Source organism: Oryctolagus cuniculus, chromosome 13 (genome assembly GCF_051225735.1).
Source record: "Oryctolagus cuniculus isolate XC-2025 breed Fujian yellow rabbit chromosome 13, ASM5122573v1, whole genome shotgun sequence".
NCBI classification, from domain to species: Eukaryota; Metazoa; Chordata; class Mammalia; order Lagomorpha; family Leporidae; genus Oryctolagus; species Oryctolagus cuniculus.
In genome coordinates, this window is record NC_142879.1 from 104,811,930 (window position 1) to 104,828,382 (window position 16,453).

At 42.0% G+C, this 16,453-nt stretch overlaps 1 protein-coding gene across 7 annotated transcripts in view; it reads left to right on the forward strand.

Annotated features, from left to right (window-relative positions):
* ANKRD26 (ankyrin repeat domain 26) overlaps positions 1-16,453 on the forward strand; it is a 116,333-nt gene that overhangs the window by 55,965 nt on the left and 43,915 nt on the right. For 5 of the 7 annotated variants that reach the window (XR_016219275.1, XR_016219276.1, XM_051820961.3 and 2 more), the window contains 3 exons: positions 4,862-5,055; positions 11,064-11,227; positions 13,675-13,842. Coding sequence is in view for 5 of the 7 variants with exons in the window: in XM_051820961.3 (XP_051676921.3) it covers positions 4,862-5,055; positions 11,064-11,227; positions 13,675-13,842 (526 nt within the window). In the remaining 2 variants the exon portion in view is untranslated. Of the gene's footprint in view, positions 1-4,861; positions 5,056-11,063; positions 11,228-13,674; positions 13,843-16,453 lie in introns of those variants that run through there. The other 2 variants (XM_051820963.3, XM_089311895.1) reach the window with 2 other exon arrangements.

Sequence of the window (16,453 nt, forward strand, 5' to 3'; positions counted from 1 at the left end):
TCATGTGGGATCTGTCCTTAATGTGTTGTCCAATGTGAAGTAATGCTATAACTAGTACTGAAACAGTATTTTACACTTTGTGTTTCTGTGTGGGTACAAACTGATGAAATGTTTACTTAATATATACTAAATCGATCTTCTGTATACAAAGAGAATTGAAAATGAATCTTGATGTGAATGGAATGGGAGAGGGAGCGGGAGATGGGAGGGGTGCGAGTGGGAGGGAAGTTATGGGGGGGGGAGCCATTGTAATCCATAAACTGTACTTCGGAAATTTATATTTACTAAATAAAAGTTTTTTAATAAATAGCAAGAAAAATAATAAAGCCCATAGAGCAGTCAACCCTAGAATCCTGCATAGCTTAATATAGTTCCTGACTTTTCAAAAATCACTACATGGCAAAATATACTGTGCTAACTTCCCTTACACAACCTACAATCCTCATCATACCATTTAGCAAGCCATTTGCCTTCATCTTTTTTTTTTTTTTTTTTTTTGGACAGGCAGAGTTAGACAGTGTGAGAGAGAGACAGAGAGAAAGATCTTCCTTCCGTTGGTTCACCCCCCAAAATGGCCGCTACGGCCGGCGCTGTGCCAATCTGAAGCCAGGAGCCAGACGCTTCCTCCTGGTCTCCCATGCAGATGCAGGGCCCAAGCACTTGGGCCATCCTCCACTGCCTTCCCAGGCCACAGGAGAGAGCTGGACTGGAAGAGGAGCAACCGGGACAGAACTGGCACCCATATGGGATGCCGGCGCTGCAGGCGGAGGATTAACCAAGTGAGCCATGGTGCCGGCCTTTGTATTCTTCTTTAACCAAAGCAACATACAAACAACAAGGAGAATTGGGGGAACCAGTAGTTTCATTTAGGCTTATATTCTCATAAACTCGACAGTGGGTACTAGCATTGTATTTAGAACTTTCACCAGATGGGAATACCATGCAGAGATGTAACAGTTACCTGCCCAAACAGTCTGGTTTTTTCACTTTGTTTTTGCAACTCTGAATATACAAATGTTAGAACTATATGCAACACAATTTTAGTAAAGGGCTTTCTAAGACCAAATATTGAGTTATTTCTTACGAATTCTATGACTTTATATATGATAGAGTTGACTTTCCTGGTATTGAAGGGAATCACTGAGAGTTTGCTATAAAGTATCTCCTTGGCTGTATCACATGGTTCATCTTTTTGTTTTCTTATTTCATAAGAAATACTGGTTTATTTAAAGATTTATTTTATTTATTTGAAAGAGTTACAGAGAGAGGTAGAGACAGAGAGTAAGGTCTTCCATCCGCTGGTTCACTCTCCAGATGGCCGCAATGGCTGTAGCTGCGCCGATCCGAAGCCAGGAGCCAGGAGCTTCTTCTGGGTCTCCCACATGGGTGCAGGGGCCCAAGGACTTGGGCCATCTTCTACTGCTTTCCCAGGCCATAGCGGAGAGCTGGATCAGAAGTGGTGCAGCCGGGTCTGGAACCGCTGCCCATATGGGATGCTGGCACTGCAGGCCAGGGCTTTAACCCTCTGCAGCACAGTGCTGGCCCCAAGAAATACTGGTTTTAAGGAGTGCTCTGTGTGTGTGTGTGTGTAAATATGAATATAAATATATGCATACATTTTAATTCTACTAAGACACTCAGTATCTCTTGGTACTATCTAACGACTTCTGCTATGCATTCTGCTTAATGTGCACAGTAGTGCAGTGCCTTAATCCACCTTATGATCAGGTAGTTGCCTTTTTCTGTGACTTGTAGAATTAAAATTGTGTTTAAAAAAGTTATCAGTTATCTCTTTGACTATAAGCGACAAATTCAAAGTTTCTGACCTATCCCAATGACGTGTTTGCTCTCATTTCTTTATGAATTTAGAAGATCCTAGAAGCAGGACTTTTAAAACAAAATGCCGGATTTCCCTCAACCCAGGAAGATAGGAAACAGGGAAGTACACAAAGCAACATGACATCTTTCTTGCAGGTCATTTCCTGTCTCATTGGGTCCTTTGTAAAGTCATGAGCCCAGTCTGTTTCTCTGGGGACCCAGAAGAGTACACTTGCTCCTTTAGTACAGATTCCTTCTGTGCTAGGAACTGATCACTTTTACCCCAGGTGTCTGAGTGCAGGTCTGCACCCTCTTCCTTTTGCACCCTTGCCACTTAGTGCCACGCCCTCCTTTCACTCATACGCACCTCACATTCATCCTCCCCACAGCATTTCAAGTGATCCATCTCCAAGGCCAGTGTGACCACAGCAGTTCTTTAAAGCGCGAATGTCCAAGTGTCTTACAATTGTGTAGGAGACATTACAATTGTGTAGGAGACATTCCCCGTCCCTCTTCTGCCTGACTCTCCATCCTTGGCCCTTCTCCCGGTCTCTGGCGTTATCGAGCACTTGGCGAGGCCTTCCTCACTAGTCCCTATCTTTAGGCAAATACGAGCTTCTCTGCCTCTCTCGCTGCTGCCTTGCGTGCTCTCACTTTTTTCTGCCCTCCATCCACTGTTTATTTTTTTTAAAGGCAGAGTTACTGAGAGGTGGAGCCAGAATTTTTTTTAATATTTATTTTATATTAAATATTTAAATATTTTTTGAAAGAGTTACAGAGAGAGGTAGACACAGAAAGAGAGGCCTTCTATCCGCTGGTTCACTCCCCCAGATGGCTGCAACAGCCGGAGCTGCACCGATCTGAAGCCAGGAGCCTGGAGCTTCCTCCAGGTCTCCCACGCTGGTGCAGGGGCCCAAGCACTTGGGCCATCTTCCACCACTTTCCCAGGCCATAGCAGAGAGCCGAATCAGAAGTGGAGCAGCCAGGACTAGAACCGGCGCCCATATGGGATGCCGGCGCTTCAGGCCAGGGTGTTAACCCACTGCGCCACAGCCCCAGACCCAGGAGAGGACTTCTATCTGCTTGTTCACTCCCAAAATGGCCACACTGGGCAGAGCTGAGCCAATCAGGAGCCAGGAGCTTCTTCCCGGTCTTCTACCTGGGTTTGGGGCTCAAGGACTTGGGCCAACTTCTATTGCTTTTCCAGGTCATCGCAGAGAGCTGGATCAGAAGAGGAGCAGCTGGGACTCGAACTGGGGCCCATATGGAATGCCAGCACTGCAGACAGCAGCTTTAGCTGCCATTCCACAGCACCCCCCCCCCCCATTTTAATGTGGTTAATCTCAAACATTAAATTTCAGCTCAGGCATTATCAATAGGAAAGCCACCCCTGCCGATTTTATTTATGTTCTTAAACCCCAGTGCTTAACACTTAGTGTGAATTCAAAAAAGAATTATGGGGGCCGGCGCTGTGGCACAGCGGGTTAATGCCCTGGCCTGAAACGCTAGCATCCCATATGGGCGCCGGTTCTAGTCCTGGCTGCTCATCTTCCAATCCAGCTCTCTGCTATGGCCTGGGAAAGCAGTAGAAGATGGCCCAAGTCCTTGGGCCCCTGTACCCACTAGGAGTCCCGGAAGAAGCTCTTGGCTCCTGACTGGATCAGAGCAGCTCCGGCCATTGCAGCCATCTGGGGAGTGAACCAGCAGATGGAAGGCCTCTCTCTGTCTCTACCTCTCTCTCTAACTCTTTCTAATAAAATAAAATAAATCTTTAAAAAACAAAAAAAGAATTATGGAGTAAAATAAAGACTCTTCATACAAACATGGCTTAAGAGGTTGTCCTCTAAATTTAGAAACAATGAGGGAAAACATAAATTATCGTTCAGATAGTAAAGATACAGTAGAAAAATTGATTCCTAATGTAGCCCTAAAGAAAGAAACACCCATTTCTCTGGGGAAAGACAGCCATAATCCAGGAAAACTTCACAAAGCAAGGTGAATCTTAAAAGATTTTTCAAATAATAGAAGAAAACATTTCAAATATATGGAGCAGAGATTTTACCAATGAGCATATGAAAAAGTAACTAATTTTGGAACCTATGAATGAAAAACATGCTTAGCATGTTATTAAAAAGGTATTGTTACGAGGCAAAGATTGGTGTATACTGTGACTTTGTATGTTTCCTCCATGTTTCAAAATTTTGTTTCTGACAATTTTATTCCTTTATGTTGGATAGATGAATTTGTGAATGAATATTTTGAATGTTGGTGTGCCTTGAATCTGGTTGCATCTAGTGTCTTCCCAAGCAGTTTTTTCAACCTTTGGTTAATTGACAGTATTTCTTAAACAAGTATATGTTTAACCAAAGATTAACCTGAATTTAAATTTTCAATTAATAAAATAAAAATTTTAAACATTTTCTATGTATTTTTATAAAGGTTATGGTGTCTAAGTGCTAAGTAGTTTATTTTAACTATATGAATAGTTTTTTTTTTTTTTTTTTGACAGGCAGAGTGGACAGTGAGAGAGAGAGACAGAGAGAAAGGTCTTCCTTTGCCGTTGGTTCACCCTCCAATGGCCGCCGCGGCCAGCGCGATGCGGCCGGCGCACCGCGCTGATCCGATGGCAGGAGCCAGGAGCCAGGTGCTTTTCCTGGTCTCCCATGGGGTGCAGGGCCCAAGCACCTGGGCCATCCTCCACTGCACTCCCTGGCCACAGCAGAGAGCTGGCCTGGAAGAGGGGCAACCGGGACAGAATCCGGTGCCCCAACCGGGACTAGAACCTGGTGTGCCGGCGCCGCTAGGCGGAGGATTAGCCTAGTGAGCCGCGGCGCCGGCCAATATGAATATTTTTATAGTAGAAGTAGATCTAGAAATTCAGATGATAAAAAATATGAACCAAAATACCATTAACTGGAAATTAGGCCCTAGACATATGCCTCAGTCCCAAAAGCCTTTTGGGTTTGTGGCTCATTTGCTGCAAAGAAATTGAAGCGTGTGACTTGAATAGACCAATAACAACACAGTGTTTCTGCTGTTACAGACAATTACAAGGAGACAGAAGCAGTGCAAGACACACCCAGGAAGCCACTGGATGGTAATCGCCGTGCTAGTAAGTGTGAAAGCGTGGAGTCTGAACTAGATGATGTGAGTTCTTCTCCCCCACACAGTGACTTAGAAATGACATCCGAGGAGGAGCAAGAAGAGCTCGAAGGTGGTGAAAATAAGCAGCCACAGGTCGGTAAAATCTTCACTTGTCTGATTTAATATTGTTTCATTGCTATAATAACATAGTACTATCCTAGCACTATCCTAATGAAATTACTTTTGAGACTAGTTTTTTAAAATCAAATCACAGTTTAATATTTAATCTAAAAATCATCTTAAAAATTTATTGATTTTGTTTTTTATTTTAAAGGCAGAGAGAGAGAGCATTTTCCCATTTGCTGGTTCACTCCCCAAATACCCACAACAGTTAGGGCGGGACCAAGTCAAAGATGGGAGCTGTGTTGTGAGTGGTAGAGAGAGACCTTAACTGATCACCCAACTCATGTTTTCCACCTTTCCACAATATCTTGCTTTATTGATTATTCCCGGAAAGTCAGCAGCAGGAGCCACAGGCCTGGGGTACCCAAAGATAGCTGTGCCTCCTTGTATTTGTAGGCAAGGGCACACTTTTGCACAATGACAAATTTTTTAAACAATGTTAATCCACTAGGCCAAATTAATAACATAACCCATCCAATGACACCTGTAGGTAAAATAATTTAAGTTGAAAGTCAATTGTTGTTTTTTTTTTTAACTTTTATTTAATGAATATAAATTTCCAAAGTACAGCTTATGGATTACAATGGCTTCCCCCCCATAACGTCCCTCCCACCCGCAACCCTCCCCTTTCCCATTCCCTCTCCCCTTCCATTCACATGAGGATTCATTTTCAATTCTCTTTATATACAGAAGATCAGTTTAGCATACATTAAGTAAAGATTTCAACAGTTTGCTCCCACACAGAAACATAAAGTGAAAAATAATAGATGGTTTTTTAAATGATGATGAAATCAGATCAGACCTATTGTCATGTTTAATCCCAGTGAGAGTCAAGTTGGGAATTGCTAATTTCTTCTTCTTTTTTTTTTTTAACAGAAGATCAGTTTAGTATACATTAAGTAAAGATTTCAACAGTTTGCACCCCCACAGAAACACAAAGTGAAATATACTGTTTGAGTACTCGTTATAGCATTAAGCCTCAATGTAGAGCACATTAAGGACAGAGATCCTACATGAGGAGTAAGTGCACAGTGACTCCTGTTGTTGACTTTACAAATTGACACTCCTGTTTATGGCATCAGTAATCTCCCTATGCACCAGTCATGAGTTTCCAAGGCTATGGAAGCCCCTTGAGTTCTCTGACTCTTATCTTGTTTTTTTTTTTTTTTTTTTTTTTTTTTTTTTTTTTTTTATCTTTTATTTAATGAATATAAATTTCCAAAGTACGACTCATAGGTTACAATGGCTTCCCCCCCCATACCGTCCCTCCCACCAACAACCCTCCCCTTTCCCACTCCCTCTCCCCTTCCATTCACATCAAGATTCATTTTCGATTATCTTAATATACAGAAGATCAGCTTAGTATACCTTAAATAAGTATTTCAACAGTTTGCTCCCACACAGAAACATAAAGTGAAAAATAATAGATGATTTTTTTTAAATGATGATGAAATCAGATCAAACCTATTGTCATGTTTAATCCCAGTGAGAGTCAAGTTGGGAATTGAAAATTTCTTTCTTTTCTTTTTTTTTTTTTTTTTTTACAGAAGATCAGTTTAGTGTACATTAAGTAAAGATTTCAGTCGTTTGCACCCCCATAGAAACACAAAGTGAAATATACTGTTTGAGTACTCGTTATAGCATTAAGCCTCAGTGTACAGCATGTTAAGGACCGAGATCCTACATGAGGAGTAAGTGCACAGTGACTCCTGTTGTTGACTTTACCAATTGACACTCCTGTTTATGGCATCAGTAATCTCCCTATGCACCAGTTATGAGTTTCCAAGGCTATGGAAGCCCCTTGAGTTCTCCGACTCTTATCTTGTTTAGACACGGTCATAGTCAAAGTGGAGGTTCTCTCCTCCCTTCAGAGAAAGGCACCTCCCTCTTTGAAGACCTGTTCTTTCCACTGGGATCTCACTCACAGAGATCTTTTTGCCAGAGTGTCTTGGCTTTCCATGCCTGAAATACTCTCATGGGCTTTTCAGCCAGATCCGAGTGCCTTTAGGGCTGATTCTGAGGCCAGAGTGCTATTTAGGACATCCGCCATTCTATGAGTCTGCTGAGTATCTCACTTCCCATGTTGGATCACTCTCCCCTTTATTTATTCTATCGGTTGGTGTTAGCAGATACTAGACTTGATTATGTGCTCCCTTTGACTCTTAGTCCTTTCATTATGATCAATTGTGAACTGAAATTGATCACTTGGAGTAGTGAGATGGCATTGGCACATGCCACCTTGATGGGATTGAATTGGAATCCCCTGGTATGTTTCCAACTCTACCAATTGGGGCAAGTCAGCCCGAGCATGTCCCAAATTATACATCTCTTCCCAGGCAGAGTGGACAGTGAGAGAGAGAGACAGAGAGAAAGGTCTTCCTTTGCCGTTGGTTCACCCTCCAATGGCCGCCGCGGCCGGCGCGCTGCGGCCGGCGCACCGCGCTGATCCGATGGCAGGAGCCAGGAGCCAGGTACTTATCCTGGTCTCCCATGGGGTGCAGGGCCCAAGCACCTGGGCCATCCTCCACTGCACTCCCTGGCCACAGCAGAGAGCTGGCCTGGAAGAGGGGCAACCGGGACAGAATCCGGAGCCCCGACCGGGACTAGAACCCGGTGTGCCGGCGCCGCAAGGCGGAGGATTAGCCTAGTGAGCCGCGGCGCCGGCCTCTTATCTTGTTTAGACAAGTGAAAGTCAATTGTAATAATACTAAGGGTGGCTAGTAGGTTCAAGAGTCTCAAGCCTAGTGGGAAGTTAACTAACCAGGTCAAAATGAGTGGAGGATAACAGGAGGCTGGTCCAGGTGAGTGGGTCTTAAGCCACACGCTGGATTTCCCTTCAGCCCGTGAGCTCTGCCTTCAGACTTTATTCCAGTAACTGTAGGAGTCTGGCCTCAGATTGACACGGCCAAAGAGCTTCAAGGCAGTTGCCAGGTTGTTGGGCCACACGGCTTCACAAGATGACGTACAAAGGCATTCCCATTGCTGTCTGAGATGGGTCCTCTTTATATATTCTTTTCTAAGGTTGTTTTTCTCAAGTTCTCATTTGTCCAGCCTTCTTGCGATATGCAGATACGAGTCTGTATAGATCCTGTTATTGTAGCTTTATCTATACTCACAGATACAGACCTGAAGTTATAAAATAATTTTGCTGTTTTCTATTAAGTCATTATGCAGCTCAAAACATCTTACTTAAAAAAAAGTTCCAAAAGCAAAATGGAATTTCTCGTGTCAAGGAAGCAAAGTAGAGTAGGTTTTGCCCAGTTTTTGATATGCTCTGTACAAGTCAGAAACTCAGCCTGGTTCTCCCATGTGGGTGACCGGGACCCATCTACTTGAGCTATCCCCTCTCCTCCCACAGCCTGCATTAGCAGGAAGCTGGAACAAAGAGTGAAGGCAGGACTTGAACTCAGGTACTCCAGAATGAGTGCAGATATCCTCAGTCATGGCTTTGTTGAACCAAACACCTGCCCCTAAAAAAACGCTTTAATCAGTTACAAAATTCTAAATATTCTTAGAGTCTGTGTTAAGTTATAAGGAAACTATCCTTGGAATTGAGGCAAAAAAAAAAAAAATCCTAAATATTGTTGGCCCTTCCATTTTTATAACCATTTATGATTAAAAAAAAAAACAAAGGTAGTATTAAATATTGAATCATAGGACTGAGCAGTTTAAATTATATACAGTATAACAGGTGATGCCCATTGAGGTGAATTCATGCTAAAGGAGCAGTTATTCTCATTGGTTCACAACTTGCAGTTTCCTTCTTCCCTCCCTCCCTCCTCTCCTCCCTCCCGCTCTCTCTCTCTCTCTCTCTCTTTCTTTCAAGATTTTATTTATTTGAAAGGCAGAGAGAGAGAGGTCTTCCATCTGGTTCACTCCCAGATGGCTGCAGTGGCCGGAGCTGTGCCAATCCAAAGCCAGGAGCTGCAGCCTGGAGCTTCCTCTGGGACCTGGGCCATCTTCTACTGCTCTCCTGGGCCATAGCAGAGAGCTGGATCAGAAGAGGAGCAGCTGGAAATAGAACCGGCACCCATAAGGGATGCTGGCACTGCAGGCAGAGGATTAACCTGCTGTAACACAGCGCCAGCCCCAAAGCTTGGCAGTTTCATATTACAGGTCACTGGTGCCAAGGTTCAGGATTATTCTGCCTGTGGTTGGTCTCTAATTGACGTCAGTGTCCACATTCAATGAGAGAATGGAGTCGTAACAGCAACCCGCCTGAGTCATACCTTGGGGGTGTGAACCAACAGATGGAACTCTGTCTCTCTTTCTCTTTGCTTCTCAAGTAAATAAAATGAACAAATAAAATTTAAAACAAAAAATAATAGTTCAGGAAAACCTTCTTATTGTCTTTGTTTCTTAGCCAACTTAAGTCTCTGTCAGTCTTCCAAGTATCATGTGAACTGGGAAACTAACATAGCCATTACCGCATGCGGCCTCTGAACCAGGGGAAGCAGAAAAAATGTTAAGCAATGTTAACAATCCCTACGGTTATTTCCTATTTGTTAAAGATAAATTGCATTTATTTAAGCAATAAAAAGGAATATGATGGCTCTCTGCTATGGCCTGGGAAAGCAGCAGAAGATGGCTCCCAACCCCTGCACTGACATGGGGGATCTGTAGGAGGCTTCAGGCTCCTGGCTTCAGATTTGCTCAGCTCTGGCCATTGCAGCCATTTGGGGAGTGAACCAGCAGATGGGAGACCTTTCTCTGTCTCTCCCTCTCTCTGTGTCACTGCGTCTCAAATAAATAAAATCTTACAGAAAATGTATCCAGTCTTGACAATTGGGACAAATTTTTTAAGCCAAGCTAATCTGTTTGTTTTGTTTTCATGTATGCAAGATTATCTATTGCACTGAAACCATTGGAACTTAGCATCCTGATGCGATCACTTTAAAGAGTATCTCCTTTAAAAAGTAAAAGTATATGAGGCCTACTTCCCCTTACTTTGCTAAAGTTTCAGTTTTAATTTATCTCATTGATTTAATGACTTTATCTGGTAATTTATCTGATTCAGCATATGGAATTATGTTATCTCTATTTCTCTTTTGATGCCGTAAAATGCTAGGTAAGCCTACTTTGGGACCTCTGAATAAATCGCCTAACTTGACTTGTTTTTCTTCCCATTATCAGTAGACAGTGGGACTAAAGTAGATAATTACTGACCCATTGTCAGCTATACAATTTTATGGTTAACAAATTTAAAATTTGGAAAGCTCTCATTTTCCAGAATCTCCCATTAGCAATTCACCAGTTACCCTCTACTCCCTTCAGGTGTGAAATTTCACTTGATAGATTTCAGTGAGTACTTTCACTTTTTGGCTATCCCAGGGTCCAAATGAAAAGAGAATGCAAAATGTAGAATGTAAAAGGTAGTGGGATCAAGACAATCAAGCTTCCTTCCTGTTACTGAAACCCTATAACGTCATGTCTTCTACATCTGGCTATTTAATGCAAAGATCCAGCAGTAAAAAGAGAAGACACATTTTATGTCCTTGCCTTTTTATTTCTTCCAAATAGGGGGTGAAAATGTTAGACAGTGAAGAGTGGATGGGAATAAAGGTATAAATTTAAAAAGAGGCCTTTTTGAAATTTTGAAAAGTTCTTTTTTTTTTTTTTTTTAAGATTTATTTATTTGTTTGAAAGAGTTAGAAGCAGAGGCAGAGAGAGATGTCTTCCATCTGGAGGTTCAGAAGTGGAGCAGCTGGGATTTGAACCAGTGCCCATATGGAATGCTGGCTCTGCAGGTGGCGGCTTTACCTGCTATGCCACAATGCTGAATTCTTGTTCTGTTTCTTTCACTCAAACAGAAAGGAAGCAGAACTGACAAAAATTTCAATGACCTAGAATGATAAAGTAGGCACAAAAATGTTTTTAATTTACTAAAATCATGACAGTTAAACTAAGAATGGAAACAAAGTTCTTTTTTATTGAATAAAGTAGTAACAGTTACCCATAATGTAAAATTTTCATTAAAGTTTGAGGAAGAAAAAAAGTACCAAAGTAAGCAAGTGGAAGTATCAGGAAACTTGTCTGATGGTGCTGCTGCTCCTAACAGCACTGATGGATTAATTCAGCAAAGAAGGAGTGGAAAAACTGATAACCAGCAAATTGTTATTAAGGAGAATGAAGAATATGAAGGGTAAGCCAATAACAGTATGTAACAGCATGTGATTGTTACTGTCCTGTAAAATATTTCTAATTTGGGCTAATATTCGTGATCCATGACTTGTATCCTTTTACTTAGGATCTTCAGCCTTCCCTAGTAGTCAGAAAATTACAGATTAATAAACAATGCGATGTGTTTTACAATTATATTGAAAATATTTTATTAAAAAAAGGAAGGCAAATATGAGGAAAAAGTTATACATTGTTGGTAAATTAAATAGGTAAGTCCATTTTAAGAGTTATTTAGTAGTGGCCGGCGCCGCAGCTCACTAGGCTAATCCTCCACCTTGCGGCGCCGGCACACCGGGTTCTAGTCCTGGTCGGGGTGCCGGATTCTGTCCCGGTTGCCCCTCTTCCAGGCCAGCTCTCTGCTGTGGCCGGGAGTGCAGTGGAGGATGGCCCAAGTGCTTGGGCCCTGCACCCCATGGGAGACCAGGAGAAGCACCTGGCTCCTGCCTTCGGATCAGCGCGATGCGCCGGCTGCAGCGCGCCGGCCGCGGCGGCCCTTGGAGGGTGAACCAACAGCAAAAGGAAGACCTTTCTCTCTGTCTTTCTCTCACTGTCCACTCTGCTTGTCAAAAAAAAAGAAAGAATTATTTAGTAGCATGTATCAAAACTTGAAATAGGTCATCTTTTTCACCTTGTAACACCTTTACTTCTAGGACTCAGTTCTATAGGAGAACATGACCTATTGTGCACACATACACCTATGTTAAGGATATTTACTACATATTCCATATAATATCAAATAGGACAATATATAAAGTAGTATAACATACATTAAGGATATAAAATATGAATGTATAAACATGCTACATACATATGTGCATGACGGACATTTGTTACAGTATTGTCATAAAGTTGGAGATAGTCTGAAAACCCATCAGTAAGGAAGTAATTGAATTGTCATGCCCATAAAACAATTTAATATGCAGTCATTTTTTAAAAAATGAGATCAGTTCTAAAATGTGCCAATCATTTTGCCATGAATGTATGATGTATATTGAAAGAATTTGTTGGGTGACATATCTAGAGCAAATGTTACTAGAATGCAGGAAATCACTATAAAGGGAACTGTAAAGGGAAGCTCCATGCGACTCTGGCCCTCTGCCTTGTTACCAACAGCACAGCATCTATGGCTAAGCCACCGCCAGCTGCACCTTGCTGACTGGTCTTCTTTTCATACAGTGCGTGTTGGAACATACGTCACATTTCGTCATTCCTCTGCTGCAAACTTTGTAATCGCCTCTCTTTGCACTCAGAGTGCATGCCACATCCGTCCTCATGTCTGCAAGGCAGTATGTGGATTTTCCTGAGTGAAACTTCTGCTGCAGACACTGAACTTCTCATCGCTCCTAAAACACTCTGGGAATCATTGCATAGTGAAGCTTTTCCCTGGCTCCTTCCTTCCATGTCTTCAAGACTTTACTTGCTCAGCAAGGTCTTTCCTGGCTATCTTGACTAATATTTCCACCAACCCTCCCCTACGAAATATAAAAACTTCATGTCCCTGCTTTGGTTTTTCTCCTCTAACATTCTCTCTTCTCTATCTGGTTTATTGTTAGTGTATGCTTATTTCTATCTTACAAGTAGGGGTTTTGTCTGGTCACTGCTGCATCCGCAGTGCCTAGGGCCTAGCATGCAGTAAGTAGCTACTCAATGCACGTTCATAAATGAGTGAATGCACTGATCCCAGGTGTACTGAGACACTGGAGTATTTTTCCCTTAAAAACTGTTTGATGTGGTCTATTCTAACAATTTGACTTAGCGATTATTAACATTTGCATTCTTTAGGCTCTTTTTAATCTATATTAATGTTTTTCCATTGAGGGCAAATGTCCAAAACTATATTCACAATTATGTAATTGGTATCTATGATAGTTTTAATTATGTTAAAATGGATCAAAGGAATTACAAATGTTATTTAGATTCTCTTAAGGAAAATAGTCACTTTCTGTACAAGATGTCTAACATAGTACTTACCTCACCAAATTCCTGTGAGGATTAAAATAAGTTTAACATATGGCAGTACTTAAATTGCACTTAGTAATTGCATTGTAAGTCCTGAAAAAGTTACTCTAGTATCATTATTAAAAGGAATTTCTCTCATCTAGCAGTGCTATCCTAATGGGTTTTAGTGCCCATAAAAGAGTTTTTATTTGAAAATCATTTTTTTAAAATACAATGCATAGATTTCAGAATCTTTTTACACCAAAATAAACTTTTAGTGCCATTTCTGATGAACTCTTTCAAGTCCCTTCTAACAGTTCCTTGTTTATAGTTAGTACTTCCTAACTAGTTTTTGAATTAATAAATAAATTCAGTTTTTGAATTAAATAATTTTACAAAAATTTTTTAAAATTTTTACTGTCAGAGTTATTAGAAAACACTGGATTATTTTAATGGGTTTTGTTTTTAAAGACACAGTCCTGCTTTGCATATGGAGGAAGTAAAGAATGAAAATGAAAACTGGACATCCAGAGAATCAGGGACTGCACCAGGGTTTGGGAAGACCAGTCCCCCAACTGGCGGCCCACTCGACCTCAGTGACGACTACAGCTGGAGTGACGTGGATCAGGGTGAAACAAGGTAAAATCTCAGTTCTTTGTTTCCCTGTGAAGGAAACAGGATAGCGTCACCAGCAGGCCAAAGGAGAATACTGCACTTTGTCAGTGCTGCTAAAAGGTGGACAAAGATGAAGATGAGAGATTTTGATGGGAGCAGTTTCCACACCTGGCCGCCGAGGAGCTCTGACTGTAGCCGATAAGCGTAGAGCGCTTGGGGAGTTCTTACTGGAAGGATAATAGGGAAATGGCTTCTAGCTGGAGAAGAATGCAGGATTCACGGAAGGTTACTTCCTTTTCTTTTAAAATAGAAACCTTACAGTGTGTGTGTATGCATTGAAGTGAGCTGGTAGAGAAGAACGTATTCCATTTAATGTTGTTTGCATATCTCCATATCAGAACGCTTGCTGCATCATCTTTTAAAGATTTATAGTAAATGTTAGGTTTAGAATTTCTGTTCATGTATAATTTTGTGGTAAGAGCTGTGGTTCATTTGTTATTGGCTCAGAAATAAATACTTTTTAAAAAAAATTTTTTTTTGGTTTGCTTAAAGAGAGAATGAGAGAAAGAGATTTTTAGAGAAAGAGAGTTCTCGGCTGGCGCTGCGGCTCACTAGGCTAATCCTCCACCTGCGGCGCCGGCACACCGGGTTCTAGTCCCAGTCGGGGCACCAGATTCTGTCCCGATTGCCCCTCTTCCAGGCCAGCTCTCTGCTGTGGCCCGGGAGTGCAGTGGAGGATGGCCCAGGTGCTTGGGCCCTGCACCCCATGGGAGACCAGAAGAAGCACCTGGCTCCTGCCTTTGGATTAGTGCGGTGCACCGGCCGCAGTGCGCCAGCCGCAGCGGCCATTGGAGGGTGAACCAACGGCAAAGGAAGACCTTTCTCTCTGTCTCTCTCTCTCTCTCTCACTGTCCACTGTCAAAAAAAAAGAAAAGAAAAGAGAGTTCCCATGTACTGGTTCACTTTACTATCTGCAGCACCTATGGCCAAGCCAGGATTTGGGACCTCAACCCAGGTCTCCCACTTGGGTGGCAGGAGCCCAACTGCCTGGGCCATCCCTGCTATGCCCCAGGGTCTGCATCAGCAGGAAGCCGGAGTCAGGAGCTGCAGGCAGGCATCAAATCCAGACACTGTGATATGGAACATGGTAATTGCTTCGCTAAGTGCCCTCTCAGAAGTCAAACATTCTAATAGAACTGAACATGGAAACAGTGACCTACAACTTAAACTCATAGATTTTTCAAAAGTATTTATAAGAAACAGAAACATATAGGCCATGTGGAATAGAATTTTGTCATCCCTTGATGATTCTGCCTCTTAGAATTTCACTAACAGCTTCCTCATGAATACATGATTTTCTCAGGTTCTCTAAAATAGTTGTTCAGACTCTGGAGATGTTGCTTATGTGTAACAGAAAAGTAAACTATGGATAATCTGTCACAAATGATTACTTTTGGATGATAAAGTTCTAAGGTATGAAAGCTATGTTATCCCTGTACCAACAGTGGCCTGGATGAGTATTGTGAAGTATTTGTTGAATGCAGGAGTAAAGAGTTGAACAAGTGAATGAAGACCTGTTAATGAATTTTTTATTTAAAAAAAAATCTTTAGTTTATGGAAAGAAAGTTTCAACAGTTGCCTATGTATAAAGTCTTAATTTTTAAATAATCTTTGTAAGATTCAGAAATTATTTTTCATAATTATAGTTAGAAATGGAATGGTAATATGGATTCTTCTGCTGTCCTATCACTTGAAAACATTTGAGGGGTGAGTGTTAATATACCAATTAAGACTATTGCTCTCAGGCTTTTAGCTAAGATCAAGTGCAATTAAAACATTGCTTGGAGGCCTGTGATGCCAGCATCTCATATGGGCGCCAGTTCATGTCCCAGCTGCTGCTCTTCTGATCCAGCTCTCTGCTATGGCCTGAGAAAGCAGTGGAGGATGGCCCAAGTGCTTGGGCCCTTGCACCCTCATGGGAGACCCAGAGGAAGCTTCTGGCTCCTGGTTTTGGATCAGTGCAGCTCCAGCCAATGTGGCCATTTGGGGAGTAAACCAATGGATGGAAGACCTCTCTGTTTCTCCCTCTCTCTCTCTCTCTGTAACTCCACCTCTCAAATAAATTTAAAAAATCTTTAAAGAAAAAAGAAAGACACTGCTTGGGATATGCATATCCCATATCAGAGTCTGCTCCTGATTCCAGCTTGTTGCTGATGTATTCCTTGGAAGGCAACGTGTGGTGGAGAGTTGTGTGGATTTAGGCAAGTTACTTGGCATTCCTGTGCCCAGTTACTTCCTTTATAAGGTACCTACCTCAGAGGATTTGGTGAGGATTAAAATGAGTTTAACACTTAGTAGTGGCAGAAGTCCTGAGAAAGCGATCTGATGTTGTCATTACCAAAGGGTTTCCTTCTCAGAAGGACTTTATGGTAACTGAAACCCATTCAGAAAGTCTTAAAGACTTCTTTATATTGAAAACGATTAAAAAAAAAAAAGAAACTTGGGAGTGGGCATTTGGCACAGTGGTGGATACCGGTTGGGAAGCCTGCATCCATTATCAGCATCCTGGGTTCAAGTCCTGGGTCTGCTGATTCCAGCTTCCTGCTAATGAGCACCCTGGGAGGCAGTAGGTCAT